This window comes from Apodemus sylvaticus, chromosome 9, assembly GCF_947179515.1.
Source record: "Apodemus sylvaticus chromosome 9, mApoSyl1.1, whole genome shotgun sequence".
NCBI lineage: Eukaryota > Metazoa > Chordata > Mammalia > Rodentia > Muridae > Apodemus > Apodemus sylvaticus.
Window position 1 is genome coordinate 2,142,537 of NC_067480.1, and position 14,279 is coordinate 2,156,815.

At 41.2% G+C, this 14,279-nt stretch overlaps 1 protein-coding gene across 1 annotated transcript in view; it reads left to right on the top strand.

The window, feature by feature from the left end:
* Ndc80 (NDC80 kinetochore complex component) overlaps nucleotides 1-8,638 on the top strand; it is a 32,759-nt gene extending 24,121 nt beyond the window's left edge. The window contains exons 14-17 of the mRNA XM_052193809.1: nucleotides 3,445-3,537; nucleotides 4,852-4,982; nucleotides 5,711-5,813; nucleotides 8,385-8,638. Coding sequence (XP_052049769.1) covers nucleotides 3,445-3,537; nucleotides 4,852-4,982; nucleotides 5,711-5,813; nucleotides 8,385-8,522 — 465 coding nt within the window. The 3' untranslated portion in view covers nucleotides 8,523-8,638. The remainder of the gene's footprint in view (nucleotides 1-3,444; nucleotides 3,538-4,851; nucleotides 4,983-5,710; nucleotides 5,814-8,384) is intronic.
* The last annotated feature ends 5,641 nt before the right edge of the window (nucleotides 8,639-14,279 follow it).

The following is a 14,279-nucleotide window of genomic DNA, read 5'->3' on the forward strand; positions in this document are numbered from 1 at the left end:
TTATATATATATAAAGTAATTATACATAATAATCATATTGTGCCGGGCGGTGGTGGCGCACGCCTGTAATCCCAGCACTCTGGGAGGCAGAGGCAGGCGGATCTATGAGTTCGAGGCCAGCCTGGTCTACAGAGTGAGTTCCAGGACAGCCAAGGCTACACAGAGAAACCCTGTCTCGAAAAAAAAAAAAAAAAAAAAACCAAAAATCCAAATAATCATATATTGTATATACTAGATGAATGAATGGATGAATGGATGGATGGGTGGGTGGGTGGGTGGGTGGGTGGGTGGGTAGACAGATGGATGGACAGACGAGGGGCAGGAGAGATGGCCCAGCAGTTACGAGCATTTGTTGTTCTTCCAGAGGACTTGTGTTCAGCTCCTAGCACCCACATAGTGTCTCACAAGCAGATCTGACACCCTCTTCTGGCCTCCTTGAGCACTGTGTGCATATGATACAAACATGCTTATAAAATATCCATATACCTAAGTTATTTAAGTAATAATTGATGAGCTAGACCCAGTGGTGCATGCCAATAATCCAGCATTCTCTGAAAGCTGAAGCAGGAGACTCTTGAGTTCAAGATTAGCCTGATCTACATAGCAAGTTCAAGACCAGCCTGGCTTATATAACAAAAACCTGTCTTGAAAAAAATTAGAAAAATGTTATGATGGATTATAGCATAAATAATAAAAATTTCAAAATTGACTCCAAATGAAAAGTAAAAATGAGTAACCAGAAAAAGAAATGGCTCTCAAAAAAGATTTCATTAACAAATGATTTTACAGATTTTATAGTGTTTTCAAACATTAAAGGCCAGATGATTTTAGGACTTGAGAATTATCAGAGCATAAATATAATTATCATGAGGTTACTGTGAGCCTATACAAAAACCTAAAGGTCATCATGGAAAAGATTAAACCAATCACTGACATGCACAAAAAAGCTCAGTAATTACCACTGAAATGTACTTAGCAGATATGTTTGTCTTATTTAAGACAGGGCCTTGCTCAGCATAGGAGAGTCCCTAGCCTGCAGTCTTTGGGCCCTTGCCTTCTAAGTGCTGGAATTAGGCACATGCATAGCAATAACTGGCTCAGCAAATGCTTTACACGTGACCATATACTGTATTAGATGTTACCAGTACTAATATAGCCAGCACCTGCCCTATGGACTCCATTTCAAGTGGGAAGATGGCTACGGGAACAAATATTTTCCATTAGAAGATTATTAAGTTAGCTACGAAGTAGTAGATTTCACCCTGTTATGCATGTTCTGTTCTTCTGCACACCAGCTGCCCTCCCCTTCCCTGGTTGCCACTCTAGCTATTTCCTTGTCCATGGTTGCCTCCTTTCTGTATTCCTGGCACAAGATTCCATTCTTATCTCAAAACACCCTCATCCCTTAAGTCTTTACTTCCCTCTCACAGTTCTTTCTAGTCTCATGAACCATCCATGCATACACACAATCACAGTCACACAGAAAGTTAAATCAGGGTTTCACATATGAGAAAAAAAGCAGTGTTTATTTATTTTTCATTCTGAATACAACTTATTTCAGCTAACATATGATTTACAATTTGACCCATTTTCATTTTTTTTAACTTTTAAATATGTGTATGTGCATGTGAGTGCAGGTGCCCTTAGAGATCAGAGATGTCAGACCCTCCTGAAGCTGGTGTTACAGGTGGTTGGGAATCAAATGTTGGTCCTCTGGAAGACAGACAAGTGCTCTTAACCACTGATCCATCTCTCCAGCCCCCATTATTTTATTTAATACAGACGAATAAAGTTATGTTGCATATATGTGTACAACATCTTACTTGTCTGTCATTTTTGTGGATAGATACCTAGAATGACAGCATTTCCCAGCTATTGTGAATAATGCAGTAGTAAACATGAGTGTCAAAGTATATCTGTGGTAGGACTTAGCATCTCTTGGGTGAAATAGCCAGATCATATGATACTTCTGGTTGTAGTTCTCAAAGGTTTATTCACTTTTCTTTTTATGCGTGTGAGTATTGCTCCTGTGTCCCTGGTACCTGTAGAGACCAGAAGAGGATGTGAGAGTCCCCAGAAGTGGAGTTATAGATGGTTGCAAGCCACTATGTGGGTACTAGGAACCAAACCCAGGTCCTCTGTAGAGCAGCCAGTGCTCTTAACCACTGAGCCATCTTCCCAACCCTTTTCTAATTTTTGACAAATTGTCATGCTGATTTCCATAGCAGCTGCAACAATTATATTCTCACTAGGATTCCTCTCTCCCCAAATCCTTGCCAACATCTTTCTCAGTGTAAGTCATTCTGAGCAAGTAAGGTAGATTCACAAATCACTTTAATTTGCGTTTCCCTGATGGCTGAGATTGTTGAGCCCTTCATCAGATATCACTGGCCATTTAGTTCCTTCTTTAAGAATTGCCTGTTCCCTTTACTACCTCATGTAGTGTTTGGATGTGGTGTTCACTGTTTCTTACATAGCAGACGCCTGGCTGATACATAGTTAGCAAGGATTTCTCACTCTGTAGACTTTCCCTTCAGTTGTATGGTTGTTTCTGTTGTTAGGTGTTTTGTTTGATTGGTTTTTTAAAATGACCCATTTGTCAGTCCTTAGAGTTATTTCCTATACTACTATAGTCCTTTCAGAAGTTCCTGCCTTTGCATCAGATGATTGTTAATATAGAACATAGTGGTGTCTTCTCTAGCAATTCCAGCAAGTCTTTGCTCCATTTTCAATGTTTCATGTAGGGTGATACTCAGACTTGGTTTCATTTTTTTCTATAGTTTTCTCAACATCTTTGAAAGAGGCTGTCTTTATCCTAATGTGTGTTTTGACATCTGTGTTAAAAAATTAAGTAGTCACTAGAGCTAGAAAGATGGCTCAGTGATTAAAAACACTTGCTGTTCTTGCAGAGGACTCAGGTTCAGTTGCCAGCACCCAGATAGCAGTTCACAACTGCTTGTAGCTGCAGTTCCAGGGACTCCAGGGACTCCAGGGACACCAGGTGTGCACATAGTATACATATATACATACATACATACATACATACATACATACATACATACATACATGTAAAACACTTATATATGTAAAATAGAATCTTTTTTAAAAATTAAATTCTTTAAAAGAAAAACAAGGGCCGGAGAGTTGACTCCGTGGTTAAGAGCCTTTGTTGTTGTTGGAAAAAGCCCAGGTTTGATTCCCAGCAACCATGTGGCAGCTCACAACAATCTGTTAACTCCAGCCTCGAGGGATCTGATGCCCTCATCTTTCTTTAGTGGGCACCAGGCACACACATGGTACACAGACTTACATGCTGGCAAAATAGCCATATACACAGTAAATAAACAGACAATCTATATAAAAGAAAATATGAAATGTTTATGTTAGAGAGACTTTAGTGTTTTGTATTAGTTGTGATTTCTCAACCAAGGTTTTATCCCCAAGCTGAACACAGTGAAAATGGAAAGCAAGAGGACTGTGAGGATGCTGAAGGAAGAGGTTCAAAAGCTGGATGACCTTTACCAACAAAAAGTTACGGTAAGAACCTGACCAGGTTGTTCATCTTAGCCAAGGCTCTGTCATGACTGATTGTCCCTGCACACTCTCTGACGTCACTCTGAAATCTTAGTTGGATATGGTGGCACACATACACTGAGAGGCAGTCTCAAAACTCCACCCAAAAAAAGCCAGGTATGGTATCATCATACCTGTAATCTCAATATTTGGAGGACCCTGATGGAAGAATGCATAGCCTTGAAACTCACCTGGGCTACACATACATAGCAAGACCATGTCTTGATAAATGATAAAAGTATACTCCCTTGTGTATTTTTATTGAGTTAATGTTAAGTCCTCCTAAAGAATGAGTAGGTCATGTGCTTTATATAAGTAATTGTCCATCAGGGATCATGGCAGACTGACTGTCCTAACTAAATTCCCAACTACTGTAAGAGCCCCAAAAGGTGGATAAGTATAGGACTGGCTAGCACTGTTCTCACCGACACTGCATTTTATCAAACAAGTATTAAGAGACCTGTTCATTGGCACATAGACAATTTAATGATAATGTCCAACTGTGCCATTATTAATTATGACAATAGAATGCAAAGTCGTCTTGTCCTGTATTATATAGGATGGGTTGGGTGTTTGTTTGTTTGTTTGTTTGTTTGTTTGTTTTTGGGCAATGTGAAAGTTTTAGAAAATATAAAACTAATCCTATCTGTACATAAAATACGAGATATTTGGTCATTTTTATATTTATCATGTTTCTTCCATGAAAGTTTAAGTTTATTCTTAGAGGCACTTGAAGGAAAGAATTTATAAATCCATATACTTCATCTTCACAAACCTGGGAATCTGAGACTAGGACTGCTTTTGCTATGTGGTAATGCTTGTGTGGAAATTTTTAAAATACCAGGTTTTTCTATAAATTAGACTTGGAACACTGTTGAATGAGTTACTACCCAGAGGCCTCTTGGACAGGGCACATTTGTGTTTAAAATACAACATTCGCCAGGCGGTGGTGGCGCACACCTGTAATCCCAGCACTCTGGGAGGCAGAGGCAGGCGGATTTCTGAGTTCGAGGCCAGCCTGGTCTACAGATTGAGTTCCAGAACAGCCAAGGCTACACAGAGAAACCCTGTCTCGACAAAACCAAATCCAAAAAACCAAAAAAAAAAAAACCAAAACAAAAAAAAAAACAACATTCCCCAGCGGAACAGTTGAAGAAGGCAGTCAGCATCTTGGGAGTACAAATGATACAGCACTATATTTTTTTAATGTTTTACACTTTTTAGTACACCTTGAGCAAATAGAATATGAATATCAAGGAAAATTGCTTGCTCCTGTAGGAAGCTGAGGAAGAAGACAAGAAGTGTGCCAGTGAGCTTAAGTCCCTGGAGAAACACAAGCACCTACTGGAGAGCGCGGTGAACAAGGGCCTCAGGGAGGCCAAGGATGAGCTGGACGCCGTCCAGCGGGAGTAAGTTCACCTCACCATGATCTGAGTTTTTCAGCTTTGTGAAACTGGTTTTGGCCAGGTGCCATGGCACATACCTTTAGTGGTAGTACTTGGGAGGCAGAGGAAGGAAGGTAGATCTCTGTGAATTCAAGGCCAAGCCTGGTCTCCTAGACACAGCTGTTACACAGAGAAACCCTTGAAAACAAAACTAAGGGGGGGGGAGGGACACTAAATTTTTTTCTTTAATTCCTATTATAAAATTATTTGGGGTATAATGAATGGGGAGATTTGAAGAATTTAAGTAAAGGAAGCTGGCCTTGAACTCACAGAGCTCCACCTGGTTTTTTTGACTAAAGGCACGCTTCACTGTGCCCAGCTGGACACATCTTAAATTTTTAAGAAATACATAAGCAGTACAGTAAGTATGGAACTCTTCACATAAGAAGCCCTCCAAAGCCAAGCGTCATAGCCTCACACTTGAGCTAAGAGGTAGAAATGGGATAGAAGATGTCAGCACCAGGGTTGACCACACGTGCAATGACCAGAAGCAGCTGGCATGCCTGTATACGGTGTTTGCATGGACTCTACCAGGTGTGGTTTTCTATGTTCACCAATATTTCTCAGGGGAAAGCAATAGCATAAGTAAATGCAAAATTTGCAATTTCCTCAGGTTTCTACAATTTGCTGATTTATTCATTTATTCTTAGACATTAAACAGTTGCCCTTTAAAAAAAATCTTAATTCTATAGATACCAGTTAGCTGTGCAGACAACAACTGAAGAAAGAAGAAAGGTGGAAAACAACTTACAACGTCTTGTGGAGATGGTCACTACGCATGTAGGGTCTTTGGAGGTAAGGGTCTTTACGGAATTCTAAGAGACATTTTCTGAAGTGACACTGGGATGAGGGAAGGGAGTGCTGCAGGATAGATCTGAGGGAGACAGACTATGAGGGCAGATCCTGCCTCACAGAGCCAAGGGCCACATGGGCCGTAAGCATCAGGTGAGGCTAGACTTCATTAGACTATCATTACAGTCTCATAGTTGAAGAGTTCCATATTTACTGTATAACAGCAGTTAAAAATGTTCTTAAAGGCTGGAGAGATGGCTCAGAGACTAAGAGCACTGACTGCGTTTCCAGAAGTCCTGAGTTCAAATCCCAGCAGCCATGTGGTGGCTCACAACCATCTGTATTGAGATCTGATGCCTTCTTCTGGTATGTCTGAAGACAGCTACAGTGTACTTATATATAATAAACAAGTAAATTTTTAAAAATGCATTCTAAATAAATATCTGCTTAGAAATTGCTGCATTAAAATAAGTTCTTAAATTAGGTACAAAAAGAAATTCTTTATATATTCAACTTAATTAAAATTAAGGACTTCTTAGCCAACATAGTAGCACACCCTGTAATTCCAGTGCTTGGAATATCAAGATCTTTAGCTTAAGGCTAGCTATAATTAATAGCACATGATTATAATCTGAAAGCTAGGTAGGCCCCGCTAGGAAAATCACAGGTTTTAAGACCAGCCTGAACTACAGAGGGAGACACTGTCTCAAAAATCAAATCAACACGAGTGAACTGTGAGATGCCAAGCAAGCAGTGGGCATGGTGGTAATCCTAATGCTCCAGAACCTGAGCAACAGGACTACCCTGACTTCCAGGCCACCCTGAGCTACAAATTACAAGTACCATGGTGCATGCCTTTAATCTCAGTACTCAGAGAAAGATCTTTGTGAATTTAAGGCCATCCTGGTTTACAAAAAGAGTTTCAGGACAGCCAGGGCTATTATACAGAGAAACCCCGTCTTAAAAAACAATGGGCTGGCCGGGCGGTGGCGCGTGCATGTAATCCCAGCACTTGGGAGGCAGAGGCAGGTGGATTTCTGAGTTCTAGGCCAGCCTGGTCTACAGAGTGAGTTCCAGGACAGCCAGGGCTATACAGAGAAACCCTGTCTCGGAAAAACCCAAAAACAAACAAACAAACAAACAAACAATGGGCTGGAGACATAGCTCAGCTAGTAAGAACACTGTCTGCTCTTCCAGAGGTCCTGAGTTTGATTCCCAGCAACCACATGGTGCCTCACAACCATCTGTGATCTGATGCCCTCTTCTGGCATGTAGGTGTACATGCAGATAGAGCTCTCATAATCATAAAATAATAAAAATAAATAAAATTTTAACCACAGTCATAAATACATGCAATAAATATGAAACTTAAAACAAGTCCCAATATGACAATATAGTTACATGTTGTGTAATGATGGGATTATATTCTGAGATATGAGTCACAAAACATCTGAGCTAGTTGTAAGCATATTGTGATGTCCCTGTACAAATTCAGTTTTTGTTAGAGATTGTATTCTCAGGAGACTATTCTTCGTATGCGCTGTCTGTTCACCAGAGCATCTGCAGAAATGACTGCATAATTATAAATACACACATAGCTCTGAGAAGATTGGGAGATTTAAAAGCACATCAATTAGGCAAATGATTATCTCTGGAGAAGCAAGGAAAAATATAATTAAGTAAATGGAATGCAGGCTGGTGGTAGTAGTGCATGCCTGTCTTTAATTTCAGCATTCAGGAGGCAGAGGAGGCAGATCGTTGTGGGTTTGAGGATAGCCAGGACTACGTAAACCCTGTCTCAAAAAAAGAAAAAAAAAAGCAAACTAAAATAAAGAAATGAAATACATAAGTTTTCATGCATATTTTTGCTTTTTTAGTTCCTTTATTTACATTCTTCCATGCAAATGGCAACACTGTACTGTTACTAATAGATGCTTACACTGAGTGGGTAGGCAATCTCCAGTTAGAAGCTGGCAACACAAGCCCACCTGGCATATGGAAATAACACAAGGCTCACCACAATCAGATCAGCAAACGCATGTCAGGCGTGAATCGCAGTATGAGTCTCATGAAAAATGGCTGAAGTTAAGGCATAAGGGAGAATTCATCATGATGATCATAACGATTAGAGAGTTTCCTCCGTAAGAATACCTAGACAATTTCTCAACTATAGCTAAGTTTTCTCCTTATTTCTCTGATCTCTTCCATGATCATTTCCATTGTCTCCATCACCACCCAACCCATCGTTAATCTGCCTATTGGGTACAGCCCATCGAAAGTCAAGGGCAAGTCAGTGAGCCTAGCCTGCCTTCTTTGGTTGTGGTGGTTTGCTGCAGTCTGGTGGCCTCCTCACAAAGGGTGGTCTTTTTTTTTTTTTTTTTTTTTTCATTTTCTTGGCGGCCCAGACTAGTATTGAACTTCCTGCTTCAGCCATTCAAATGTTGAGATTTCAGTCATCTACTATTTCATCTAACTGATTCTTTTTGAGTTTATAAATGTCATTCTTATATGTAAATATCACACTTGAAACAAATATGTATTCGTATATTAAGAACTGTGTGTTGTTTCCACTAGAAACATCTTGAAGAGCAGATTGCTAAAGCCAACAGAGAATATGAAGAATGCATGTCTGAAAATCTCCTGGAAAACATCAGAGAGATCGCAGAGAAGTATAAGAGTAACGCTGCCCAACTTAAGGCTCCTGACAAATGAAGATAAACTAATCTTTCATAGACATAACATAATATTCTATCCCAAAATTATGGTAATGTGGTAGATTGACCTTTTAGACATATCAGACAGTTAATAAAGTACACTATTGAAGTGTGGGTGTCCCTCCAGTTTCTGTGACTAACCTCTGATGTGATGAGAAGATCCAGTGCATGGGCTAAACTGGGAGTTAGCAAACTCAGTCTGACCCATGTTAGCACACACCCACTCACTGCCTATTTCCTGCTGTAAGGGCAGGTAAGCAATATGCAGTAGAGGCTAGTCAGCCTGAAAAGCCAAGGGTATTGGCTCTCGGGTTCACTGTTAGGTGTCTCTTCCTGGGGAGATGTGAAGAAGCATCTATTCACCACATGGAAAAGGTAACGACAAAAGGATTCCATCCAAATCCAACTGAAACAGTAAGTACATTGGGGTTACTTGCAGGATCAAAAATGACCCAAGGCAGCTACACCACCAGGAAATCCCTTGGACAGCATACAGGCAGTTATACCATGAAGAGTCCCAGCCACGGCACAACTCACGAATAGCTACACCACTGAAGAGCCTTAGGCAACATAGGGGAGGCTATTCTACCACAAAGTTTCCCCTTGTCAGTTATGTGCCTTTGAGGCACATAAGTACCTCAAGGCAGGGTACTTCTGAGGACACAGGGCTGAACACCATAAGCCTCCCTACTCCATCCATGAAGGAATGAAGTGAGCTGCTCTCCCTTAAGCCTAGAGGAGACATACACATCCTTTAATTAAAAAATGTCAGATTGTTTAAAGACTGCCTGCCTACTTTTAAAAGTGCTTGCGCTGGGGATGTAGCCCAAGTAGAGAACTTGCCCAGCGTGTTCAAAGTTATAGCTTCAAACAAAGAAAATCAAAAATAAAAGCTGGGCAGTGGTGTCGCATGCCTTTAATCCCAGCACTTGGGAGGCAGAGGGAGGCAGATTTCTGAGTTCAAGGCCAACCTAGTCTACAGAGTGAGTTCCAGGACATCTAGGGCTACAGAGAAACACTATCTCGAAAAACAGTTGTAGCTTCAATTCTCAGCACCCAAGAATAAACAATTAAAAGACAGTTGTAGACTTAGATTAAAAAAGAAAAAACCTTCTTTAATAAAGGTTTTTAACACTTTGACTCCCCTTCTAGTCCACCATCCAAAGATAGAGAAAAAATGGTAAGTAGGATAAGGGGATGTGGACCTGTTTAGAAGTAGTTTCTTGGGGAAAATCCAATCTCAATTTGTCAGAATACCAGCAGTCCAGTTCAGTAGTGTCAGGAAGCCAAACACAAATCAGTATCAGGTACAGTTCAACAGAAATTGCCCGGCCTCCTCAGAATTAACAGGAGTCAGTGGGAGCAACCAGGATCAGCCAGAATGCCTTGAGAAGTTCTCTGCCATACCTCTCAGTGAAGTTAAGACCAGCCAGGACATAAGACCAATAAGACCATATTGTAAGGCTAGCTATGCAAGGGCCCTATCACTGTCCATTGAATTCTATTTATACTTTCTCCAAACATCACATGTCCTCTCACAGGTCTTACCTCAGCAAAACCTCACATAAGTCTGCCTCTGCAAAACACATCATATGACTCAACCAGAAACTTACACTTCAGTTATCTTGAGACAGCTAAATGGACACGCATAAGAGTATGCACAATGGGAAATCAGTGTTAATAAGAAAATGTGCCAGGAAGAGGCTCTGAAAGACTCAGTGCCAGTTCAAGTTAAGCATGACCCACATATAGGTCATCAATGTGGCCATGACATTAGAAACAAGTCATGTGCAAGCTGTGTAGCAAGGACTGCCTACCAAAACTGCTGAACTTCCACTGCTCACTGAGCTGCAGAGCAGCACTGACCTGAGACAGGAGAACAACTGGGAATTTGGTAGCAAGCTGACTCCATGACACTTCTACCCTCCCAAAGCCAGGACTTTATTCAACAGGTTGTCCTTTCTGTGAGAGGGAAGCTGTGTGACAACAGTATAAAACCTTGAGATGTCAATTCATTCTGTTACAGTTACTTAATATGTGAAACATTGTTACACATAAAGTATGGTGGTTAAAGGAATTTTTTTAAGAAGAAAAAAAGAAAACTCAAGTTGTTACTAATCTCGTGTGATATGGTAGTGGTGTGATAAGAGTAGGCTACTGCCATAGTGTGTCTATGCTGTTATAGCCTTTGGGTTTGATCCCAGAACTAAGGGGGAGGGGGAACAGATCTGTTAAAGCAAACACATAGCCTCAAGGTCAGTGAGGGATGCTGGCCAACAGCACTCATTGAGGATGCTGAGAGTCAAAGGTCTGGAGGTCCCCCCCAACCTGAGGTATATAGCAAGCTAATGGCCAAGTCTAACCCAGGCTAGCCTCAAACTCCCTGCATAGCTGAGGATGACCTTGAACTTCTATCCCTCCCACTTCCACCTTCCAAGTATGAGATTACAGTTTGTCTCCTTGTCCAAATTACATGCTGTAGAGACCAAACTCAAAAGCCTATTATATGCTAGGCAAGACAACTATCACCAGCCCCACAAAAGCAAAACGTTAAATAGAAGCGAAGGAATCTGGGCATGGTAGTGCATGATCCATCCTTAGGACAACTGAAGTAAAAGGATCATGAGACCCCCCGTCAAAACTGAAGAGAAAAAGAAGCAAGGCCGAAAGACCAGACACTCAGTAAACTGTCAGTTCTCATCAGTGATTATCTGGGACTAAAGAGTCCCTGATCCACAGGCAGAAAGTTCCACGTATACAGCTAAATAAACGAGAATAACAGCTTTTGTGATGACTTAACATTTAACAAGTTTCAAAAGCAACCCCTTTTTTTCTTATCTTTTTTTGTTGTTGTTTGTTTGGTTTGGTTTGGTTTGGCTTGGCTTGGTTTGGTTTGGTTTGGTTTGGTTTGGTTTGGTTTGGTTTGTTTGATTTTTGGAGACAAGTTTCCGTTTAACAGCTCTGGTTGTTCTGAAACTCTGTATACCAGGCTGGCCTGAAACTCAAAGAGGGAGATCTATCTGCCTCTGCCTCCCAAGTGTAAGGCATGAACCATCACACCGGGCTTGATTGCTAAATTTTATCAAATGACCTGTAGGGATTCTAGGACATGGGTTGTGACTTTATTCCAAATGTTTTCATATGACCACTTTCTCCGACTGGGGCAGTAACTCAGTGATTAAGCACTTCTCTCTCTCTCTCTCTCTCTCTCTCTCTCTCTCTCTCTCTCTCTCTCTCTCTCTGGTTTTTTTTTTTTTTTTTTTGTTTTTGTTTTTTGCTTTTGGTTTTGGTTTTTTCGAGACAGGGTTTCTCTGTGTAGCCCTGGCTATCCTGGAACTCACTTTTGTAGACCAGGCTGGCCTCCAACTCAGAAATCCACCTGCCTCTGCCTCCCAAGTGCTGGGATTAAAGGCGTGCGTCACCACCACCCAGCTGGTTAAGCACTTCTCTAGACCCTGAATTCAATTTGAAGTTCTGTCAGAAAAACAAAAGTCCATCTATACATCTCTACAATAAATACCATTTGAATACCATTTGGTCATGGTATGGTTCTATGCTGCTAGATTTAACACTTGGGTTTGCTTGAATTTTTTTTCATTAACATGTATGAGTTTTGCCTGTATGTATGTCTAACCCAGATACATGCCTATGCCCACAGAGACCAGAGGATGTTGGATCCCTGGATCTGGAACTTCAGATGGTTTTCAGCCACCTAATGAGTGTTGTGAATCAAATCTAGGTCCTCCAGAGCCATCTCTTCAGCCCCGTTGATTTGTTCTGAGGGATAGTCTGGCAACTCATGGCTGACTTCCCATCTCAACCTCCTATGAGCTAAGATTATAGATTCTAAGCTATAGATAGATAGATAGATAGATAGATAGATAGATAGATAGATAGATAGATAGATAGATAGATATGCCCAGCTTCTTTGTTTTCTCTCTGAGCTGGAGACTCCCTATGCTGCACATGCTGGTCTCAAGTTTAGTGATCTCAGCCCTCCACGTCAGTCTCTAAGTAACTGGGACTAACAGTGTATACCATAGCACTCTGTTTTACTTTTTTAAATGTATCAAAAAAAAAAAAAGAAAAGAAAGTAAAAAAATAAAAAATTAAACTTCTCTGGGATAAAAGTATTATGGTCTGGGAGTGATATTACATGTTTGTCATCTCAGCATTTGGGTGGCTGAGGTAGGAAGACCTAAAGTTTGAGGCCAGCCTAGGATCCTGTTTTACACTTGTACACCCATGTATATGCAAAGAGGACCTGGAGAAAAATTAGACTGAGGGTAAACAACCTGAATACCAGAAGACTTAGGGCAGCTTTTCTGAGTCTCAGTCTCAGTAATTAGGTAAATATTTTAGGTTGGCCTTTTGGCTACTGAGCCGGTTCAGTGGGTCAAAGGTGCTGCTGTCACAGGTCTGGTAACCTGAGTGTGATTGATCTCCAGAACCCACATAAAAGTGGAAGGAGCAAAGCAGTTCTACCAAGTATCCTAGAAATCAACCAATTGAGCAAAATGGTAACAAGAAGAAGGCAAAAGAAACTAAATGTTATGCAACTTTAGCTCTCATGTTGCCAAGGAATATTACACTAACCCAGGGTGTGGTGTAGTGGGACAGGAAGACAAGATGAAATGTGGACTGGTAAAATGGCGGAGTGGGTGGGTGGGTGAGAGGGTGGGTGGAGAACAGGATGCAAAAATGCTCTGTGAAAGGCTGTAATCATGAAGCTGCTTATCCTTTATAGACTTTCCAGCCTCAGAATGAAAGAGAGAGATTGGCTTTAAAGCAAACGACTTCACCCACTAGATCCCAGCAGGGTTAAAATACAAATAGAGAAAGTAGCACGCAACAGCTCATTGAGGGAAGGGAGGGTAAGGTAAGCTGTCCTGAGAAAGGAGAAAAAAAACAGCCTGTTTAGGAGCCAAAGAGGCCACCTCATGGGGCTGAAGAGATACCTCAGTGGTTAAGGGACACTGCTTCCTCTTGCAGAGAATTCTGGTTCAGTTCTCAGCTTTCCCACAGTTCTAGGGGATCTGGCACTGTCTTCAGGTTTCCACGGACACTACACACACGTGGTGCACTTACATACATGCAGTGCAAACATTCACACACACAAAAATAAATCTTTCTTAAAATGAAGCTATCTTGGGAAACTTTGGGGGCTCTCTGTCTTTAAGAAGAATATAGCCAGTTGTGCATATCTGTAATTCCAGCACTCTAAAGTCTGGTACAGGAGGATAGCCACCAGTTCCAGGCCAGCCTGGACTATATAGTGAGACTCTATCTCATAAAGCAAAACAAATCAAGAAGATACAAACCAAAAGAGATTAAGGAGATGTGTAAAATGTTTGTTGTGTAGGCATGATTACCTGAGTTCAGATCCCTAGCACCCTTGAAAATAGCCAGGCTTGGTGGGATATCTCTAACCCCAGTGGTGGGGGTTTGGACAGACAGGTGGATCCTTGAGCAGATTGTTAACCAAAATCACTCACCTGTGAGCTCCAGCTCCAATAGAAACCCTATTTCAGAAAATAATGTGTAGAGAGAGGACCTCTGGCCTCCGTGTGCCTGCACATGCATGTTGCATGAAAATGAACATGTACACAAGAGATGCAAACAGCAGTATGCTACCAGAGGGATGAACTAATCCTTCATTAGGAAAACAAAGCCTTTATTAATGTGGTGGTTTGAATAGGTACAGCCCCATAGACTCAAGTGTTTGAATGCTTGGCCCACAGGGAGTGGCACTGTT